Source organism: Apus apus, chromosome 6 (genome assembly GCF_020740795.1).
Source record: "Apus apus isolate bApuApu2 chromosome 6, bApuApu2.pri.cur, whole genome shotgun sequence".
NCBI classification, from domain to species: Eukaryota; Metazoa; Chordata; class Aves; order Apodiformes; family Apodidae; genus Apus; species Apus apus.
The window spans coordinates 28,913,100-28,934,250 of NC_067287.1; the positions used below are offsets into that span (position 1 = coordinate 28,913,100).

The 21,151-nt window shown below is 41.1% G+C and overlaps 1 protein-coding gene across 4 annotated transcripts in view; it reads left to right on the forward strand.

The window, feature by feature from the left end:
* Positions 1–19,688, forward strand: part of SATB2 (SATB homeobox 2) — a 132,654-nt gene extending 112,966 nt beyond the window's left edge. For 3 of the 4 annotated variants that reach the window (XM_051624049.1, XM_051624050.1, XM_051624051.1), the window contains one exon: positions 16,586–19,688. In XM_051624049.1, the coding sequence (XP_051480009.1) occupies positions 16,586–17,041 (456 nt within the window). In that variant the 3' untranslated portion in view covers positions 17,042–19,688. The remainder of the gene's footprint in view (positions 1–16,585) is intronic. The other variant, XR_007889946.1, reaches the window with a different exon arrangement.
* Positions 19,689–21,151: the final 1,463 nt, after the last annotated feature.

Below are 21,151 nucleotides of genomic sequence, written 5' to 3' on the forward strand. Positions count from 1 at the left end.
ACCCAAAAGAGAGACCATAGATGAATACCCACTGCTTTTTGATTCCTCCAGCTCTTTATTCTATGGCTGGATGTAATGTCTGCTCAGACAGGGATGGTCAAGACTGGTGAGAAAACTTGTGCTTAACAAGCCCAGATGGACTTTTAGAGGTATTTGTATGGCAGGTTTATGCATTCCATTCAGAAAGCTCAGAGCTTTGCTTTGGGTGGGTTGCAGCTGGAGTATTTATTTTGCCTTTGAATTAGAACTAAATAGGGAAGTGCATGTCAGATCAAGAGCTCTGAGTTTTGTGTGTGGACAATATCTGTCTTCCTCAGTTGTTATGTTATCTGGAGTTCCGTTCTTTCTTCAATATCAGTACCTCCTTTAAATCTAAACCATTCAAAAACCACTGAAAAAACCATCAAACTGTGTAACTTCTATTTCTGTGCAGTATTAAAGCTGAAGGCAATCTATATTGCAAATGCCACTTACTCTGCATTTATCTTGTGTGTGTCTGCTTTTGGGTGGGGGTAAAGGACTGTCCCCTGAATGAACCAGTACATGCAAAACTCTCAAAGGGCTCCCACGTCTGAACTGCTTTCTCATACTGCTCTAGTACTCCTGCCCTGCAGCCAGACACACTGTGTTTTGGGAAAAAAAGCTGTGGCTGTGTGCTCTGGTTTTCCATCCTTTTCGTGCACGCCATTCTCGCGATTTTCCTGATGTGCTGCAGTAGCTCAGGAGTCTTGCAGGAGGTTTGACAAAGGCAACAGAAGCACATATCATACAACTAACCCCTTGCATTCAACTCTGAGGAGTCTGATAGAGCTTCTTGTGATTGATAGTTACCACAATTGCAGTGGAAAGCCGCTGAGCTTTGACTGCTATAGCCAAATCTGCCTACTGCGCCTTCTCAGCTGTTTCTGTTTAGTGTGGATATATAATGTGGCTGAAAAGTGCTGCTGATTTTTATTAACTTTAAGCCTGCAATTCCCCTTGAAATGATAGTGGGGACTGTACTTGCAATTAAAGCAAAACTGCTTCTGTTCTGAAATTAGCTTAGGTTTAATACCATTCCATTTAACCCTAGAAATGGGAGATAAGTAAAGTGGATAGTTTCGTTTTTTTTCTGAGGTGGCAAGTTTAGTCTTGTCAAAGAACTCCTTGAACCATGAGGCTACTTTAATGCCATCTGCACCAGGACAGTTTTCTTTTGGTCCAGGATCAATGGAGGAATGAGGTGGGACTTTTAATGAGGGAACCCTGAGAGCACAGTTGCTGTTTTTTGTCACCAGCTTCTTACAACCAGGGTGACTGTGAGGTTACCAACACCATGGCAGAGGTAGAGGCTGTCCCTGGGGCTGACAGCGCATGCACTGTCATGAAGGATGTGCTGCACCATTTGAGGCAAAGGCAGTTCTGCCCAGAGAATGGCTTGTGCAAGGTTGCCCCAGAGCAGCTCTGCTCAGGCTGCCCCAGCTCCCACAGTGGGGAGATCCAGGCGGAAACTCTGCTTAAAATCTGAAAGTGCAGACTGAGCACTGAAGAGACTTGGCAGTAATCAGCAGGGTGGTAGTTTGCATTGATGTTGCTCTGATAGGTCTTTTAGGAAATGGCATCACTAGCTCTGGCCCCTGTCATCCTTTTGCTTTTCACACACAGTTTGACCAGATTTAGCCCTTATTTTTCCCAGTCCTGTCCCTCTCATAAATGCTAAGCTGCCAGTGTTGTTAGAAGTTGTAGTAGGTTGAGGATGAGCAAACATCTAGAGCAAGATTACTAAATAAAGCTCTTTAAAGTCACATAATCTTTGAAGCTTGCTGGCTGGCAGCAGGCAAATCTCAAAGGTTGAAAAGCTACTAGATGAGCCTCTGTTCCATTTATGTTTTGAAATTTTGGCAGTTAAAAATATTGTTCTTTTAAACTTCATTTTAATGCTCCCAGAAATAATCCCTGTCCCTCACGCATGTACAAAAGTGATAATATCAGGCCTTAGAGTTGTGTAAATGTGTATAGGCTAGTGGCTGTATGCAAAATTTTATTCTCAGGCTCCTTATAGAAGTCTTAACATAAAGTTTGTGCCCTGGATCATTGCCCTTCTGTGCAGATAGGCAATTGTAAAAATGACATGGGGAGGGAAGCAAGATTGGTTTGTGCTTCCAGAGAACATTGCACTGCTTGTACTCCAAAGATGTCTGAGAGTAAGTGACTGCTCTTTCTCCTGCATTGTACAGTATTCCCCAAGGAAATTGTGCAGCTTCAGGGCAGTGCTGGGAGTTAGGCTATGACAGAGCAGGACACAGATGTTCAGTCTCCTTGCCCTGGGCCAGTCTTTTCAGAAATCCATCAGTGTGGAGTTTTTCTTTTCTGTATGGTTGGAAATAGCCAGAGACTGTAATATGTGCAGGGATATGTGTTTTTCAGTGTTAGTATGCTGTGTTATGTTGTTCCATGTTTGTATAGACTTTTACAGGAATTACAGATTGAAAAGGGAAATGTTTTTGTGTGTATGCTCTATTCTCACACATCAAGTATCCAGAGGTACAGTAGCACATATTTTTTCTCACAGTCATCTATGCTTGCAGCGTTTCAAAGAATATTCCAAAATATCTTGGCACAGACAGAGTGAAGCTGTTTGCAAGATCCCTAGCTGTGGAACAACAAAGGCTACATTCTAAACACACATCACACATGACTTTAATAAAAGTCTTAGACAAAAATCAGATAATATATTTAGAAAATTGAACTTCACAATTTGTGATGCTATTCATATTGTGAAAGGAAGTAGGTATCCCTTTCTGCCTCCTTTCCCATGTCTTTCCACCCAGTTCTACTCAGTTCTTCATGTTTCAAATTAAAAGGTAAAAATCATACAATTAAGTACAAATAAATAAATTTTAAAACCAGTAATTTGAGACTAACTTGCATAATGGTGTCTAACTTAAAATGGACTTGGTGTTCTGAAACAGAAGAATACAGGCACATATTGGCTGCCTCTGCTGCAGCAGTTGGAAACTTGAAAAGTGTAAAATAATTTTTAACCTCTTACTATTAAATATGGCAAAAAGGATGTGGTAAATGACAGAATATATCCTGGATATTACAGACCCAGCCATCTCATTAACTTTGTGTCAAAAAACATTCCTAGGTTTCTAGTTGGGGCAAAATTCAGTTTATGCTATTTGTACTCTGATAGTATAAAATAATGTTGACACTCTTGAATTTTCTGCTTCTTTTTCTCAAATTTATGGTTTGGATCTCTACATTATGCTCTTGCTAGGCCATGCCCATTTTATGTTCTGCACTTGAATGCAAGGCATGTGGGCAGGATAGGACTGTGAAAAGCCCCTTTCCTTCATGCCACATCTCCCCATCACAGAGACATTGAGGAAGGTGAGCACATTCTGCAAAAAGGCTTAATTCAGACCTGTAGTTGGTAGGGGCTTTTATGAGTATTATGTGGCTACATCTCTTAGTTGGATCTGAAAAACCTTGGTCTTTTCAACCTTGCCTGCAAGAGCTTGGCAACCTAGATTTCTTTTTACTTCTTGGGATTTTGTTAATTTTTAGATTTGAAACATGTAGAGAAGTCCCTTGTGCTACTACAGGATACAATGAGGAGTTGTACTCACAAGGAGTAAGAGGCTGGCTCCTCTTTTCATGCTGTGTTGAAGCTGCAGTAACAACTGTGAATCCATCCAGTTGTAGCAGAAAGGAGACACACTAAAATTCCAGTACTCAACAAGCCCCATAAAAAGATCTGTCTGGACAGCACTTCACTAGTTAAGTGCTAAGTTATTATTATTATTTATTATTTATTTCCTCTTCTATTTTTCCTCTTACTAAGCAAGCAGGAAATATCTTTGTTCTTTCATTTTAGAAGTGAAATAAATGTATTCCCTGCAGCACTTGAAATTTTAATAATCCATAATAAATAAAATCATATCTAATAACATAACTGCTTTCAATTGGCAATGCGATCTCCTAGATGCATTGCAATGGCAGAAACATAAATATTTGCAGCCTCTGAAAGCCTACTTCCTATTTGCTAAATATACTTGGCTTGCTTTAAATTCCTTTGTGTGCAGTCATTAATACAATCCTTTTTGACAGCATTTAATTAAAGTGCTTTTCTCTATTAAATTCATTAAAACTTTTTTTTATATACAACTGTTTCCCAGACACTGAATGTTAAGGACCTGTAGGCCTCTCTTTAAATAACTTCTTTCTCCTTGTTGTAAATTGTTAATTAAATTTAACTTAGGCTCTTTAAAGATGGCTTGGAAAAGAAAGCCACATTTCAGGATATGGTCTCAATCATGTCTGATTTTTTTTAACACAATTTTTTCCATGTAGTTATAGACTGGGTGTTATATTGTTTATGAATGTTGCTGTACTTTCAGCTGGAACCAAGCAAAGAAATACCCTAAAAAGCTCATTTCCAGCTCACTCAAAAAAATTCCATCTTTTTAGTGCAGTTTCTTAGCCTAACAGTATTTGCATGGGGGAGTAAGGAGGGAGGAGCTGTTTAGTATTAATAGATTATTGACAGTTTAATGTCTTGGCACCTAGACAGCCCATAAGGTATAATAAACAGGAAGCTGTCTGATGTGAGTGAAGTCAATAGTGTATTCAATCAGAGCCTTTCAGTTAATTGCTGGTTGACCTCAGAGATTTCCTTTAAGTGAAACTGTCCCTCGCTCAGATCTCATCTGGGTTTCAGGGCTTAATTTGAGAATGCCCTTTCCGTATGGTAGCTTGTACATACATTCCTGGTTGGATTTTTCCTTTGTTCCCATGCCCAGCACTGCAAGGGCCAGTGCCTGCCTGGAGCTTTGCAACACACAGACACGCTCCTGTTCCACCCTGCCAGGGCAGTGAGTGGGGATGGGGACACGCCGTGGAGATGGCCTGCTGGCAAGCACCCACACCACAGCCAAAGCAGGCAGGGTTGTAAACTGATGTCAGGAGTATCTTCAAAGCATCCGAGCTCTTTCCCAGAGTATTTTGTGCTTTGATGCCTGGACAAGCACAGTGGCATCCCCAAGGTCTTGCCCAGCCTTGGCAGATGAGATTTGCCACAGCCACAGGGGCTGGCACTGCTGCCTTCATCCTGCCCAGGGACATAGATTCTCCTGCTTATCTGTACAAGTGCAAACCAAGGCTCATTTGTATTTATTTTCCCTAATTTCTGTACTTAGCCATTCTAATTCTTTCAGGCTTCATATCTTGATGAGATCTAGATAAGCTACAAAGGCAAGCTAGCAGGAAACCACACAGTCCCTGACCCAGACTAACTGGAAACCATCTGCTTTTTTTGGGAGGGAACCTCCATGGAAATATCTCCTAGCAAGTCTGCCCCATTTGGGTTTTTCTTCCTTTCCTGCTAACTGTTGACTTTGAGCATGTGTGTGTTTTCCTTCATTGAGAGCTGGGAGGGTCAGTTGTGGCAGCCCTTGTTTGCAGCTAGTGAGCTGGATTTTTCAATGGCAGTGAGTACTGCCCTGTGAAGGAAATGTTTCTGTAGTAGAGCAAGTTTAGTTTACATTTTGTTCAGTCAGGAGACTGTTTTTTGTGTCTTTAGATCTTGCAGTGAATGTATCTTTTAACCATTTACCATGCATTCAGACTGTGGTTTGCTGAAAGGACTGATATTCTAATCTCTAATTTCTCCCTGGTTTTGATTAATTTCTGTGGTCTTTTTTGTCCCTCTGTATCAAACAAACTCTTATGATTTTTTAATGATCTGATTAGCACTGGGGAACTATTGCTCAATAGGAGTGATGTTATTCCTGGTGCTCCCTTGTTTAAATGAGATCAAGAGTAAGAATGCTGCATTACTCTGGGATCCATTAAAGTCTAGTCCAGAGCCTGGACTGAAGCAGTTTGCGTTAATGCATGTAGGAAAGGTGAGGGGTGAATAGTTTTGAGATGATGCCTAGTTTCTGGGAAGATCGAAGGGTAAGAGGGGCCTGGAGTAACTATTTCTGGAAAGAATTGTATAAAACCATGGCAAGATGGAACAGAACCAAGGAAGAAATCCCAAGGTATGTGTGTGCCCCTGAGACCATCAGCTGCAACACACTTCACTCCCATAGTCTCTGGCTAGAATATATTTGAAAGTACTTTCTGGTTTTATCAGACTTACTGACCAAGCTGTTAATCAGTATTACATAGACTAAAGGACTTCCACATGCAATAAAAATCACAAGCTGTATTGGATTTTGAGATAGGAAAGATTCACATCCAGCTCCTTTTATAAGCCGCATTACATTTCATTCTTTCAGAGCTCCCATCAGTACAACCCTTTGTAAATATGACAGTGGAGGAGGTAGGTGGGTAGATAGGTGTTTGTGAGCTTCTGTTCCATGGGTAGTACAGCCTAGAGCCATAGAAGCACTTGAGCTGAGTTTAACGGGTTGCTGATATTTCTGAAACATCAAAAAATAAAATAAGATTGGTGCTTTAAAATTTATTCTTTTCAATTAAAATTAAAAATAAAAAAAAGTTTCGGCAGTTCAGAGTAACATAATGCTTTCAAGGAAAATACAAATAGTTGGAAGAGCAAAAGTTGTTCTGAATAACAGCCACCAGAATAAGCTGTTTCATGAAAAATGCCTAAACAACTGCTTGAACTTTGTCAAAGTATCTACCCCCCCACCCTGGGCAAACAGCTTGGCAAACTAGACTTTATTTAGGCAATACTTTGATGTCACTCAGTCAACATTTTTGATAAAAAAAATATTTTTGACTGAAAAATGCCACACAATTCTAATCCTAATGAAGCAAAGAATGGTGGCTTGTATTTCTAGCAGAAGCCTGGGGCTCCTTGCACACAGATCTGCACTAGCTGCAGGCTCATGTTCAGTGTGAGCCCATGCCTGCAATTATGTGTAGCCAGCCATGGGCTCAGCAGTTCAGAGAGCTCCCAACATCAGTAGCAAAGCTAGGGATGGATCCCAGGGCCATAACAGTGTCATCCTCTGCTTTGCCCTAATACTGCCTGGCTGGACATATATTAGAGCATTTTATTAAAAATTAACAAAATACCTTATTTTCCACAACCTTATATTTTCTAGTATTGTGAATATAAACTGCAAGTGCTGTTTACTTTCCATAAAGCCTTTTTCTTCTAGCATCCAGAATTTGTAGAACAGGTACAGGCCAGAGTAGTGAGAGACAGAGAGCAGTAACACCAGTGTAGCTTCCTCAGTCTTCTGGACCTGCCCACCTATTACAGGGAATAATCAAGAAGACAAAGGATTTAATATCTCATTCTATGAGGCCTCTTGTCCTCAGTGCCCTTATCTGTGCAGGAGACTGGTAATTTGATTTTTATTTACCCAGTTTCAAGCTAAAGGTATAATAAAGCACACTATGCCAGTTGCTTGTGTGGTAATGCTGGATATTTTGTGTTTTACCATGGTAGTTGATTATAATGCACTTTTTAAGACTTGCTTTCTAAAAAAAGGAATATTTATACTTTTATGTGTTTGATTCACACAGTATAGTTTGCTCAAGTCCTGTTATTAAGTGCATTGGTGGTTACATTTAGAAAGCAAAAAACATGCTGAGTAGTGTTTTATCAGCACAAATCTACCATTTTCAGTAACCATAACAGTCAGGTTCTCTTGACTTCTAACTGCCCCCATTGTAAAAATTAGCAGTGCAGTTCAGTATTCCTGGAACCCCAAATAGCCATCTGCAAGGACCTAAAACAGTTTGATGGGACAAATAATTACTCCCCCCATAATCCAGTGTCTAATCCAAACATATCCTTCCTGAAATAGTGCAGGGCCTACTCCTGATCTGAGTAACTGGAAAACAACATGATTATAGCAGTGCCATTTGTGTCACCATACTTAAGGTTTAGAGCTTGATCTTAAGAATGGCTCTAGGTTGGGGCTTGTCAGGGAAGATCTTGTTCACATTGCCCACACTCTTTTAATTTTTGAAAGAAAAGGACAACATGTGTAGTGTTAATTAAACAATAAAATATGGAGGTTACCAGAAGTATTTTTTCTGCAGAAAAGCAAACCAAAAAGTCTTTTCTTGCTTCCTTAGTTCCTGTGGTGTTCTGCCAGCTCCCCATTAGGATTTAACAGAGTTGGGATGGGGAATCTCAGAATCGACCTGAAATCTTTGACAGACCGTCCCTCTAGCCACAACCAAGCTCAGACTCTGTTTGGAAACTGCCAAGCAGGGTTCTGCACACCATAGCACCCCAGAGAGCCTTCCTAGGGCTGCAGGAGAATGCACACAAGAGGCAAGTGAGAGGCTCACAAAGCTCATGGTCTTGTTTTGATGAAGGTAAGCGTTAACTGGAAGGTTTTGTGGCCCTCGATGCACAGACAGATATTGAAAATCCCATTTGAGTGGGACACCAGTTGGCTTCACCATGCAGAAGGGCAGCATGAACATTTATGGGGCTGTTGCTTCTTCCCTTGTGGGGAGAGGCTACCTAGCTACCACAGGTTACAGGCAAGAGAGGCTTGCATGGCTTCTCAGAGGTCGGCAGAGTCCTGCCTGCCTGCCAGGGGATGCAGCAAGCCAGCCCCTGTGCCAGCTGTGCTGGCTATGCCCCATCCCCAGACAATGGAGCCATCCATCACCAATGCCTTCAGGAGAGAGTCTGCAGTGGTGTTGTGCAACACTTCCTGGCTGCATCGGCCTCTCTGTCACCAGCACCCTGGTTTGTGCCAGCATGAACTGGAATGAATCTGGGCCGTTGCGTGTTTAACAGTAGGTACGTGCCGGCTCCACCTGCGGCTGCGTGGTAGTTGTTGACACCCCTCCCAGGCTGCAGCCAGGTATTTGAGGAAGGGCTGTCTGCTGCTGGCCACAGTTACTGTGCAATAAACCTAAGAATCTGGCTTAAACCAGCCAAAGATGGGAAATTCAGAGCTAATCCACTAATGTTCATCAGCATGAGCTCATTTATGCTACCCCATAAAATCAGCCAGTTCTCAGGCACTTGCACAGCAATGAAAGTTGTGCCTGTGCTTTGTGGGAAGAGTCAAGTTAGCTTTTGAGGGAGAGCAGTTACCCCAGGAAACACCGGGACACTGCTCTGCATTGTCAGAGTTTTGTGATTTATTTTTTTAACATTATACAGACAAAATAGTGGCTATTGTGTAGGCACGTGCTCTCTATTAACAGAGATCAGGAAAGGGAAATAAACCACGCATTACTGAAGAATAAGATCACGATTGTGGTCAAGTGATGGCAGATTTTTTTTTTTCTCTTTGTCAAGCTGATTTGTAAACATTCTTCAAACAACTGTGCAGACAGCAGTTCCACGGCTTCTTGAAAGGAAAGCAAAGACAAGGAAATATACCTTTGCACAGATGTTTTACGGCAACCTTAGACCTGTCCAAAAGTTATCTGGTCATCTCCAGTTGTCACTGCAAGCTACACTGCACATGTAGCTTCTTAGCAGCACAGTGTAATCAGGCTGTAATTTATATTTTATCTCCAGTGATGATAGCTCTTAAAAATGTTTTGTGGTGTATTTGTTCTTTGATGCATTCTAAGCTCCTGTTAGCATTAACGGGAGCAGTGTGTGCAGGGGGGGGATGCATTCCCCCCACCTTCAAGTCAAGATTAATCGCATTTTGCTGATGTTTATGCTTATCTCTCTATGTGGGGTGGCAAAAGCAATGCATGATGGAAGGCATTGTTTTTTGGGTATTTTTTTTTTTCTTCCCATTTTAACTTTTGTCTCCTTTTTCACCATTTTGTGATTCTGTATGATACTGTGATTTTTTGTCAGTTTGGTCCTGGAGAAGAATTGCAGGATAGGGCCACTATCTCAGAGACTGGATGTTTGTTCAGTGCCTCGCTGTGTTTCCAGAGCACTGTCTATTTCCTGCCCTTAAGCAAAGCAACTGCCATAAAGCAAAGGGAATGTGGCAAGTGTGCTCCAAAGATGATGAAATGAATCACTTCAACCAGCTCACATTGCAGTCTGGAAACCAAACTCGACTTTGACTTTGGGTTCCCTGTAGAACTCATTTCTCTCTTCACAGTTCCCTCTGCCCTACCCTTTTGCATGGCTCACAGAATCATTTGTACGTCAGAACTGAGAAATTTCAGACTCCGGGTTTGTCTGAACCTATGCTCTAGCTCTGATGGTGGTCAGAAGCAGATGAAGGCTGATAGGAAAAGCCTGAATATTTGGGGATTTTAAAATATTTTTTTACTCTTTTTTTTATTTTTATTTTTTATTTTTACTGTGTGGCTGCTTTGTATTTGCAGCTGAATAGGACCTAGGGCTGCTGGGTTACAAGTTGTTGTAGCCACCAGCTCTGGGTAGTGGCTTGCATGAGACTGGGTACCTCATATCACAAACATGTATTATAAATATCTTTAATAACTGTTTACTCTTGTGAAGCAATTACTAAGCTGCATTGGCAAATGCACAGGATGTGTGGCTAGCTACAAAATAAAAGAAGCTCAGACTGAAGTTAGATGAAAGTGAACATATTTATCCATGTCAGACTTCCTACCTTTTTGCACCCTCATATTGATTTCTTTTGACATGGTCTTCTTTTATTGAGTACCATATATTTTTTTAAATCCCTTACCGATAACGGTACCTGCTAAGGGCAATTGTAAAAGGAAACAAAAGTATATTAAACCTGCCTGGAGTCAAAATGTAATCTAGCACCTGTAGTCTGCAATTTGTCATCACTTCATAGGGTACGTTTTCTTTTTTAATAACAGTTTTGGATTTTCCTGAGTTTTGACCTTAGGATACTGTATAATCCAAGAAAAGCAAAGAAAGTAAACCACAGTCTTTAACATAGCTTTATGGTGTCAAGGTGTGAAATCACCACTGTGAGAATGAGCCCAAAGAAAATACTCCATTTGGAGCTGTGACTAGTGCTGCAGTGTTTACCTAAATGAATGTATTTTTTGCAAGGGAAAAAAAAAAAAAAAAAGAGTAGTCTAACAACCACATTTTTAAGAGGAAAGAAATGAACACAGGTGCAAATTGTAATTTCTGGTGCAGTTCCTTGTAGAAGCATTCCTAGGAAACCTATAAAGTGTCTTGGCACAGTAATTGCATCTAATTGCATCTTATCCTTGTGAGCTCTGGACTGAGAGCCTGTCAGGGTGCAAGCTTGTTTATAGCAGCAGCTTGCTCTGTTCTCTTCTTCCACATTTCTGTATACAAAGATAAGCCATGAGAAACTGGGAGTGGTGAGTGTAAGGTTGGTAGTTTGAATTATTGCTGTAAAATCTGCTAAGAGGGACTGACAGTGCCTCCTTCTATGTATAAGATTTCTTTGCAAAGTGATGGAGGTTGTCTCTGAGGTAAGCTCTTACACTGCCTGGGAGCTTTCAGAGATGGAGTGTTGCAAATTCCAGCTACAGGTCTCAGTAAAATGCAGCTGAGTGTCTTGTTTAGGCTTGTCCTCTGCCCTCCCTTTTATTTCAGCCAGCCATGGGGAAGGAGCTTTTCCAACTAGCTTGCTAACATGAACTATGTAGTGAATCTGTTTTTGCATTGAGTCAAACTGGTGGCAAATACTGCCGACTCTTCTTGAAACACAGGTACTGAACCTGCGTTTTGTAATGTGTGGGCATTATCTCTGTCTTTTATTTTGCACTCCTTAAGCAGGCTAAAAACTTGCTGTCTTTGGTGGCATGGAAGTCCTTGGTGTGATAAAGTATCATGGCTGGCCACAAGAGCAATGGAAATGTGAACGAAAGATAAAAAATGAGACCCTTTCCCACAGTGGAAAAGAGAAGGCAAATCCATTCAAATTTTCTCCTTGTGGGTTTGGCTTATGAGAATCGGTACTGGCTGATTGAGGCTCATTGAGGTACCCCACTTGAGGTACTTGTTGGTGCTCACTCTGCCTGTGTGAGGAAGGTGCTGTCTGTTCAACAGGGGCAGTGACTGTTGCAGATGCACAGTCTTGTCTTGCAAGAATGGAATGTTTTCGGTGTTTCTCATAGTAAGGAGCACCTCATCATCTCAGCAAAACCTGTCAAAGGAGCTCACATGACTAACCCTGTTTGCAAAGGGAAGAACAGAACCACACTATGAAACAAAAGACCTCAAGGTTTTAATGTAGAAATGCAGTTCCTGTGTCTAATTCATTAGAACATCTGTTCAGGCAATGAAATGTGGCATTTTATGGAGCGAGTGTTGCCAGCCAGTGCCTCGCTGCACTTGGTGCCCAAGTGCATGTGAGTACCCTACTCAAGCATCCTGCTTGGCTCCCCTTAGAGACTCACCATTTTCACATGTTTAGTTCTAGCTAGAAAGTGGGTGGAAATGGAAACAAACATCAGTGGGATAGTGAAGCCAGCCAAAATTAAATACAGTTCAGACACAGACTGCAATTATATGACGTTCATCATTCAGTTTGGGTTCCCTCACCTCTCTTTTCTGTGGGAACGTGGCTGTTCCACTCTGCCGAAGCCAGGTTTCTCCTGTGGGAGTCTCCCAAGATGTGGGGAGCAGATACATATAAAGCAGTGCAGTGATCCCTTCCCCCCAGTAACTCTTGGCTTTGGATTTTAGAAAGACCACAAACCCTTAGCTTATTACAAGTAATCCTGATCACTCCCGTAATGATACACTACATTATATACTCTCCTAAACTTAATCATTCAATATCTCACTTCCTTCCCTGTAGGCATGTACTATTATATTTTACACATGGCCTCCAGCTGGTTTTCATTGTGGCCTTCAAATCATATTTCAGTACAGTGCGATTTAAGACCTTTTAAGTCAACTTCCATCATACATGTTTTCTACCATGTTTCCTACCAGAGATGGTTCATTTGTTTGAAAAAAAGAGTTTGTCTGTGAGGTAAAAGTCTACCCGAATGAACCTTCATAAAGCTGCATCTTCCAAAGCAGCTCTCTTCTGAAATACTGAGAAGGCAGCCATGCCTGTAGAGTGTAAAATTGAAATCTCTTGAAGGGATGGAAAAAAATAAGTCCTGTGGGCATGGAAGGAAATCTGTATCTTCACATTTGATTTGAAAGTAGATGGAGAGCCTGTGAGGAGGGAGGGGAAGAGAAGTAAGCTCCAGATGGTGGTAGCTCTGGAGGAGGAGGTCCCACCTGTGGCCTGGGAGTGCTGGGGAAGGCCATGGAGGAAGGAGAGGGGAGTAGGAAAGGGGGGGATCAGCGGCGGTCACGTTGCTGGGCTGTGCACCCCAGTGCCAGCTTTCTTGGGTAAGGGAAAGCTGAGCTTGGCCATAGTTTTTATCCCTTCTCTCTGAAGCCCACCATATGCGTGGTGTGTGGCGGGGTTATCTGCATGGGAAAATGCGCTGCAGCCTGTACTTTAATCACAAGAGATCAGTGGGGTTTCCTTCTTTGCAGTACAGAAGCTGAGCAACAATGACACAAAACATGAAGAATTATGGCAGGGGGTGCAGAGCTGTGTTTGAGGTCTGTGGAATTTTACCTGCAGATTAAGAGCATAATAATGACCCAAAATCTGAAAAACTGAAACTGGCAAAAATGGACAGTTTCTCCTACGAGGCTGCGGTGTACACAGCCAGATACGAAGTAAACAAATTGCCCAAATCCACCAGTGTGTTTTACAACTGCAGTTCAAAGCAAGTATTTAACATAAAGGTAATTTAGATTTCATATTGTATCATGTGCCTCAACAGTTGATCTGTTTCCCATATAAAAGCATGCTCTTTTGTATTAAATAGCTCATATTATCGCAAGGAAATACAAAGCAGATCACATCTTAAACCTGAAGGAAATCCTGTGCATTTATCCATCTCTCTGTATATGGCTAATGTTATGTTGCTGAAATCCTTGGTTAATGCCACTGGAAATCCAGAGCAAGCCCCCAGAAGTCAGTGAAATAACGAGATTTATCTAAGAGTAGCTTTAGGAGAACAATAAATGAAATAAAATACAATCTTTTTCTAATATTTTACATGGATAACCCTTGGGTTATGGGTTTTCCCTTCTGGAGAGGTCACTCCAGAAAAAGAAGGGTTAAGTAAAGTTATTCTTTCCCTCCTGCTCTCAGCCCTCTCTTTGGTTGATTGCTTTATAGATGCTGTAGGCATCTCTTAGTCTCCTTCAAATTAAACATTTTACTGCTGCTGATCCTGTATTGTTGGATTTTTTTTCATTATATTTGATTGGAAGTCTTGTAACATTTTTCAGGCTGGATCATTTTTGTCAACTGGAAAGGGAAAAAAAAACCAAACCCACTTCCAACTCCAACAAGAACGAACTGAGTAATTCACTGTTTCTGGATGTGTTTCTGTCTCTGTTACCTGCTACTTGAATTCAGCTTCTGATTAGCAATGCTACTTGAGGCTTCTCATATGATGCTGTCTGTAAATTCCCTGGCAGTTCATTTGTGGTGTTAAATTATTTTATTTTGGGCTGCTCTGGGCCTTACAGTGTCAGGAGACAGGACCAGAGGGTACAACAGGGTAGATAATGTAGGTAGGGGCTGTGTGACAAATTTGTTGGGTTAGGTCCTCAGCTAGTGCCTGCGATCCCGGCCCTGCTGCTTTCAGTGCTCCCTGCCAATGTAAGTAAAGATCTGACCCTTGTCCATGATCCCTCTATCTGGAAACATCAGTCCTTCTCTTAGAGAACAATCCACAGACAAAAAAGAAATCCTCAAAGAGCAGCTGAGTAATGCCATTTGTTGAAACAAGGCATGTAATAAAACATAAACCAGAATATCTGTCATTCCATTTGAGTTTCTCCTTTCCCCCAGCTCCATAGTTAGCTCCATTTCTATGACATCCTGAGTATTTAGATGCTTGGGAGGAAAATTTATCTATTGGGACAAAAACACATTTGCACACTACTGCCCACCAGCAGCTCTTGCCATGAGTGTGGCAAGCCCTGCCTGCCATCAGTGGTGACACCTGCTTTTAGCTGACAGTGTGGAGCTGCCATCAAGCTGCCTCTTATTTGAGGGCTTTCTGTCACTGTCAGGAGTGTCGTTCCATGGTGGCAGCAGCAGTGACGTGTGCTGCAGTCACCAGGATGTGCAGCTGAGTGTCTGCCCCTGCACACGCTCGTACCCGCAGGTCACCCAGGTACTGGGTCACAGCATCTCCTCCAGGTTCTGCTCTTTGGCCATGTGTGTGTCATAGGCAGTGGCTGGGGACTAGAATGGGCTTTTCAAAAACTGTGACTGGAGATGACTAATGTTATAAATTACTATGGCAGCAATATTTGATGAAGAGAATTAATAAGGGGCTCTTCAGCACAAAGTCTTTTTATGTATTTGCATGTATTGACAGACTGATATTCCACAGTGGACTTCCTTCTTGCAGTAATAACTTGAATAGTACAGTGCTTTATTGGGGTCTCGGTATGTGTGTAGAATTCAGAGCAAGTTCTCAGCACATTTCCATTTTTTATTGTTTTTTTGTTTATTTGGTTGTTTTCCTTCAGAGATCTTTAATGCAGGGTTGATTGGACGTTACAGTCTGCAGCAAAGATGTTTACTTCTTTGGGTAAAGAGCCAGAATTCCCACTTATTTGTGGAAGGCAATTTTTATCCATATTGATTTTGTTAGCTCTGTAGCATTGAGTTCTAATAATTATTTCTCTGCATCTGAAGAAACCTCTGGGCAAGTACAGTCCTCAATCCTGTAGGGGATTTTTACTGGTAATCTCTCTTGTATAGATTTGGTTTTAAAGAAAGTGTAGGGAGTACCTCTCTATTTCTAACAATGCAGAGCAGGTATTTATTCCCCTGAAACAAGGGCTGCACGAGACCCTTTCTTAGTCATTTTAAGTGGCTGTTAAGAAGATTAAGGGCTACATAGGCTTTCTTTAAACTTGCCAAAAAAGAGATACTGCTGTTACAAGGCTGAAAACTGTGTTTGCCCAGAGGGTTTCTCAGAATGCAAGGATGTAATTATTTGAACACAGAAATCCTCAGCTAGTGAAATTAATACATATGTAATACAGAGAAATCTGTTCAAGAGATACATTAAAGTCAGCTCTGTGAAGCAGCTGAACTGACTATGATGTTGCTCTTCATGGAAGGGAAATCTTAACAAATGTCTGGACTTTAATTATTTTTTGTTATAAAGCAGCTGCATTGGATTTTAATGCCAAATCATTGCTCATGATAAAGTAGCACCTGACAGTCCCATGTATGATTATGCCTTTGTGGTACTTGGCATGTTGTAGAAATGGTGGGAGCCTCTAGCCTAAAAAGACAAGAAGAAACTAGGAGGGAGAAGAGGAACAAAGTGGGAGAGTGACTTGTCTGAGACAGGACAACTGGCCAGTCATCATGACCATGAGACTATAATACCTTGTGACTTAATTTTTATTTTCGCTGTTTGATTTTTATTTTTTTTTAATTACCCACATTTTGTGTTATGTACTTTGTGGGTTTATATTTGTTTTATATCATTTGCCTATTATATTGCTTTCTCCTTTCAGTCTGTAGCTTCTGGTGCAGCTGTCTTACAGGTAAGAAAAGCAGTGGAAAATTACTAGTAATTAGTAGTTTTCTTCACCAAAACCAAGTAGACCCTGAGTAAAGACCTGTACAAGTGCCTTTATCTCAAGCACCGAGGAGGTCAGCATGTACATGAAGTATGTGTCTGTTTGATGTTGTAGGTGCTGCACAGACAGCAGTCACAGCCTGCAAAGGAGAATTCCCCACCTAGAGAAGAGGCTCCTCCTCCACCTGCTGAGGACAGTTGTGCCAAAAAGCCAAGGTCCCGTACCAAGATCTCCTTGGAAGCTCTAGGTATCCTTCAAAGCTTTATCCACGATGTGGGTCTCTACCCTGATCAGGAAGCCATCCACACCCTCTCTGCTCAGCTGGATCTCCCCAAACACACCATCATCAAATTCTTCCAGAACCAACGTTACCACGTAAAGCACCACGGGAAGCTAAAAGAGCATTTGGGAACGGTGGTTGACGTGGCAGAGTACAAGGATGAGGAGCTGCTGACAGAGTCAGAAGAGAACGACAGCGAGGCAGGATCTGAGGAAATGTACAAAGTGGAGCCTGAGGAGGAGAACGCCGATAAAAGCAAGGCTGCACCAGCAGAGATAGACCAGAGATAATGTGACATAGGAGCAAAGAAAGCAATACATTGATCCACGGATTTTCTGGTTTTATTTTTAGTTTTTTTTCTCTTTTCACTTTTTGTTTGTTTCCATTGCACATGATCCATGTGCAAACAGAATGAATTCAGCATCGCCCCATCAGGTGTCGCCTTGACTCAGACACTTGAGTGTTACACTTCCTCTATTTGACTGAAGTAATCATTGTAATCACATGGGATTATGCCTTCATTAATCTTGCACTTGTGAAAGGGACATCTAGCAAGTAAATGGGAAAAGTCCTATGAAATCAATGAAGGAAAATTTACAACTTTGTGTGTATGTGTGTATATATATATATATTTACATAAAATATATATATATATATATAAAAAAAAATTGCATGGGATGGAACTTTACAACCTGAAAGTATAGACTGTGAAATGAGTTCTTTAAAGATGAGACTTGTTTATGTATTAAAACCACTTCACAATGAGTTGCTTTGGCTTTTTGATAAACTGCCACCTGCTCTCAGGGTGTGGTGACTATTTTTGAATTCCTATTTATTTTCTACATTATCCCTGATTTTTTTTTTATTATTATTATTATATGGCTTCCTGTCTGGCAACTTGATGGGTAATTTTTGAGGTATGTATTTAAAGACGTAAATCAACACTGCCGAAAAAAGAAAAGAGAAAAAAAAGAGAAAATGGAAAAACAAATCAGGGCACCTTAAAAAGAAAATAAGTAAGTTAAAGTACTTTAAACACGATGCACACTTAAAAGGATACAGCATGTTCCACTCTCCAGAAATCCTTTCTGTAGTGAACAGATGAATTTTCATGGGTTTCAGAATGACTAAAACTGAAATTCAGTGCATAGAAGACTTGTCTGTTAACGAGGTCTTTATAGAAAGAGAAAAAAGGTAACGTGTTGAGATTTGATGTATGGAATTCATACTATGAACCACATTTTACTGTGGATTTTATTTACCTGTTCTTTGTTTCAGATCTTAATAAGCTTCCTTCTTGTTGTTGCTTTTTTTGTTTATACTGAGGTGAAACACAGAGACACACACAAGTGTGAAGTTACATTGGGACACAAAATGCCACAATCCCAACCATTACCGTCCAGGTAAATTGCTGACAGACAGAGGGTTTGCATTGCTGACTTCCTGCCCGCCCTTCTCGCCAGCCGCCCCCGTGTTTCTGTTTCAGCTGGGCTTCCTCCACCCCACCTGTGCTTTGCCAGTGAAACCAAGCATCACCAGCCGTGGCTCCCAGGCCGCAGCCCCTCCGTGTGCCGTGTCCCAGGCCTCCCTGCCACACCAGGCCCTGCAGGTCCACCCGCCTCCTTGGCCAAGGGTCTCGCAGTGACCCAGCGACGTTGCATAAAGCAGAGCTAATCCTGACTGACTCTTCAGTGGCATAAGCACTAAAGCTACAATCTACCATAGCTCCACCTGTTCTGAGGCATCCTGTCAAAAGGGACACCAAGTACCATTTGCTTCTGTGCAGTGATTTCCGAGACAAGATCTCACCTTTGATACTTTTGCAGCTGGATTGATTTCAGACACCTGTTCAAACTGCAGTCATAACCGTGCCAACAAGGCTTCTGGGTTTTTTCTTCTTTTTTCACATGGGCTTCTCATGTACCCTTGACAAAAGACCTCATGCAATATCACTTTTAAAGTTACTTTCTGTTTACTACACCAGGCAATGTAATATAACTGTTAATACTATTTATATATTTGAAAGGTATAAAAGGTAGGAGTTAAAAATGAAAAACAAACCTCTATGTGTAGATATTTACTCAGAACAGACAAGATACAGGGAGAAGACGTTGCAATACAAGCTAATTCTAGCTGCTCAGTAACCTCTGGACTTTTTAAGGGATTTTTTCAAAACTGATGTTTGAAACATAAGAGTATCTCTGCATAAATTTCATAGACCATTGCAAAATGATGGTGGGTTGCTTACTTAATGCCCCTTTTGCTCTTCATACTTTATTTCTGTAGTATGCTGCAGCTTTAATCAGAATTTCAGTGGTTGCTGCTTTATGTTTCTCTCAGAGCTACTCTTTCAAAACTGTCTTCTTATCCTGTAGCTGAAATCACTCCATACATTTGAAAGGAAACTGAATTTTGCCAAGCTACGTAAGGTTATTCACTTGATGATGGCATCAACATTTGGTATCTTTTACACTTCAACCAAAAATTTTATTAGGTATTTTTTCAATGCTGAGTCTTGCCTTTTTATTTTTAATTTCACTGCCAATTTTGCAGTGGTTATAAGTGAATCTGTGGGCATTTTAGCCTGTGGTCTTGCCAGAACTTTGCGAATTACAATGCATATATGTCTATTTATTCAATATCCATCATATAATATCTATTTGGAGAAAGAAACTTTTCTTGTAGTGCCTCTTAACAAAGCACAATTTTCCGCCTTTTTTGTGAAATAAAAAAACAAAACAAAACAAAAAAAAAATTGTGTTTTATTGCGGTATCAACAATGTGAATAAAGATTAACATATTGTAAATGTTCTTTTTTCCATGTAAATCAACTTTATCTTTGTTATCACTAAGTGATAATTAATTTTTAACTTATGTGCATTGTTAGGCTGTTAGAATTTTTTGGTTGTTGAAATAAAACGCATTCAATAAATATGACTTAATTTGTCAGGTAATTTACTGCGCCTTTTTTCTTTTCTGCTGAGTTCAAGTGGAACAAGATCTGAAAAATGGCAGGGGGCATATCTGTGTATGGAGTAACAGTTGATCAGTGTTATTTGGATTTGAAAACCTGCATAAGCCCCCTGGGGTTGGCACAGCTGGCAGATGTGTCACCCGAGACACCTGGTCTGTTATCTACGTGCACACGCAGAGTCTCCAGCGGGATCAGGAGCAGGGTGTGGGAGCCATCAGCCCATTGGAGAACATACTCAAAACACACACCAATAAAGATCCACTTCCAGTTTGCTGTCTTCTTTTGCTGGTAGATCTTTTCTGTTTGTAATTAAAAAGCCACAAATGACTGCGTGTCAGGAAACTTTTGGAGCACACATGTCCATGGTTAATGGACATAATAAAAAGCTTTATTATATTTATAGCAGGGCATCCTACTGAGTGTCTAGAGGAATGCCGGAAGGATTGATGTATCTGAGAAATGTGTGAAATTATTTTGGGGAGAATACAGATAAATGGAAAAAATTGCTCAAAATTCTTAAGCTAACAAAGTGGTGAGTGCCTGGGTTCAATACTAGCAGATGGATCATATACTGCATGTCAGACTTGAGTTGTCTAAGAATTGAGGTAGAGCAATTTTTAAAAGCTTTTTCTTTTCTGTCGTTCCAATGTAATAGTTCCTCATTTCTTGGCTTTTCATAGCAGATCCAATATGAAATATCTATGCACTCCCTTAAGAAAAGAAATAGGGGGGCAATAACCACACTTACGGATACCCAGACACCTGCTTGTCTCTTGAATTTAATCTGTAACCAAATGAAAACAAGTGTCTTTCTGTCTGTTTAGGGAATGTCTGGACACCTGGAAGCTGTGCACAATGGCATTTGGTTGAATGCCATTTGCTGGGGTGCTTGACTGCTCTCCATGCACTCAATTCTGAGGAGGTCCCAGGCTGCCTGTGCCCCTTCCACTGGAACAGTAAGCTGCCACAGGGAAATTTAACAAACTGTCTCCATGCCAGAGATGCAGCCTGTCTGTATCAAGAAAAGGCTGTAACTCAGAGCACATGGAGCCTGGAGCTGGAGAGCTACTTCTCTGAACTGCAAGCACCATCCCAAAGCAGGAGGCAGGCAGGCCAGGCTGGGTGTCCACTGGTTGTTGTGGCCATGGGGGGTGACAGAGGGCATGAACTCACCTTTGAATCTGCACCTGTGCCCAGGTACACCCTGCAAAGATGCTGATGGTGTTGGACTGGGTGTCTTTTTCTGCCTGCCAGTGGGACAGGAAACAAAAGGAGAATCAGCTATTTTATACATGCACTCTGTGTGTGTAAATAATATTTAAAGAAAGACACACTCACACACCCACACATATTTTAATTGGGGGGAAGAATCCTATAAACATATGGGTTCTTATTCCAAATGTTAAAAAAGTATCATTTAATAGCT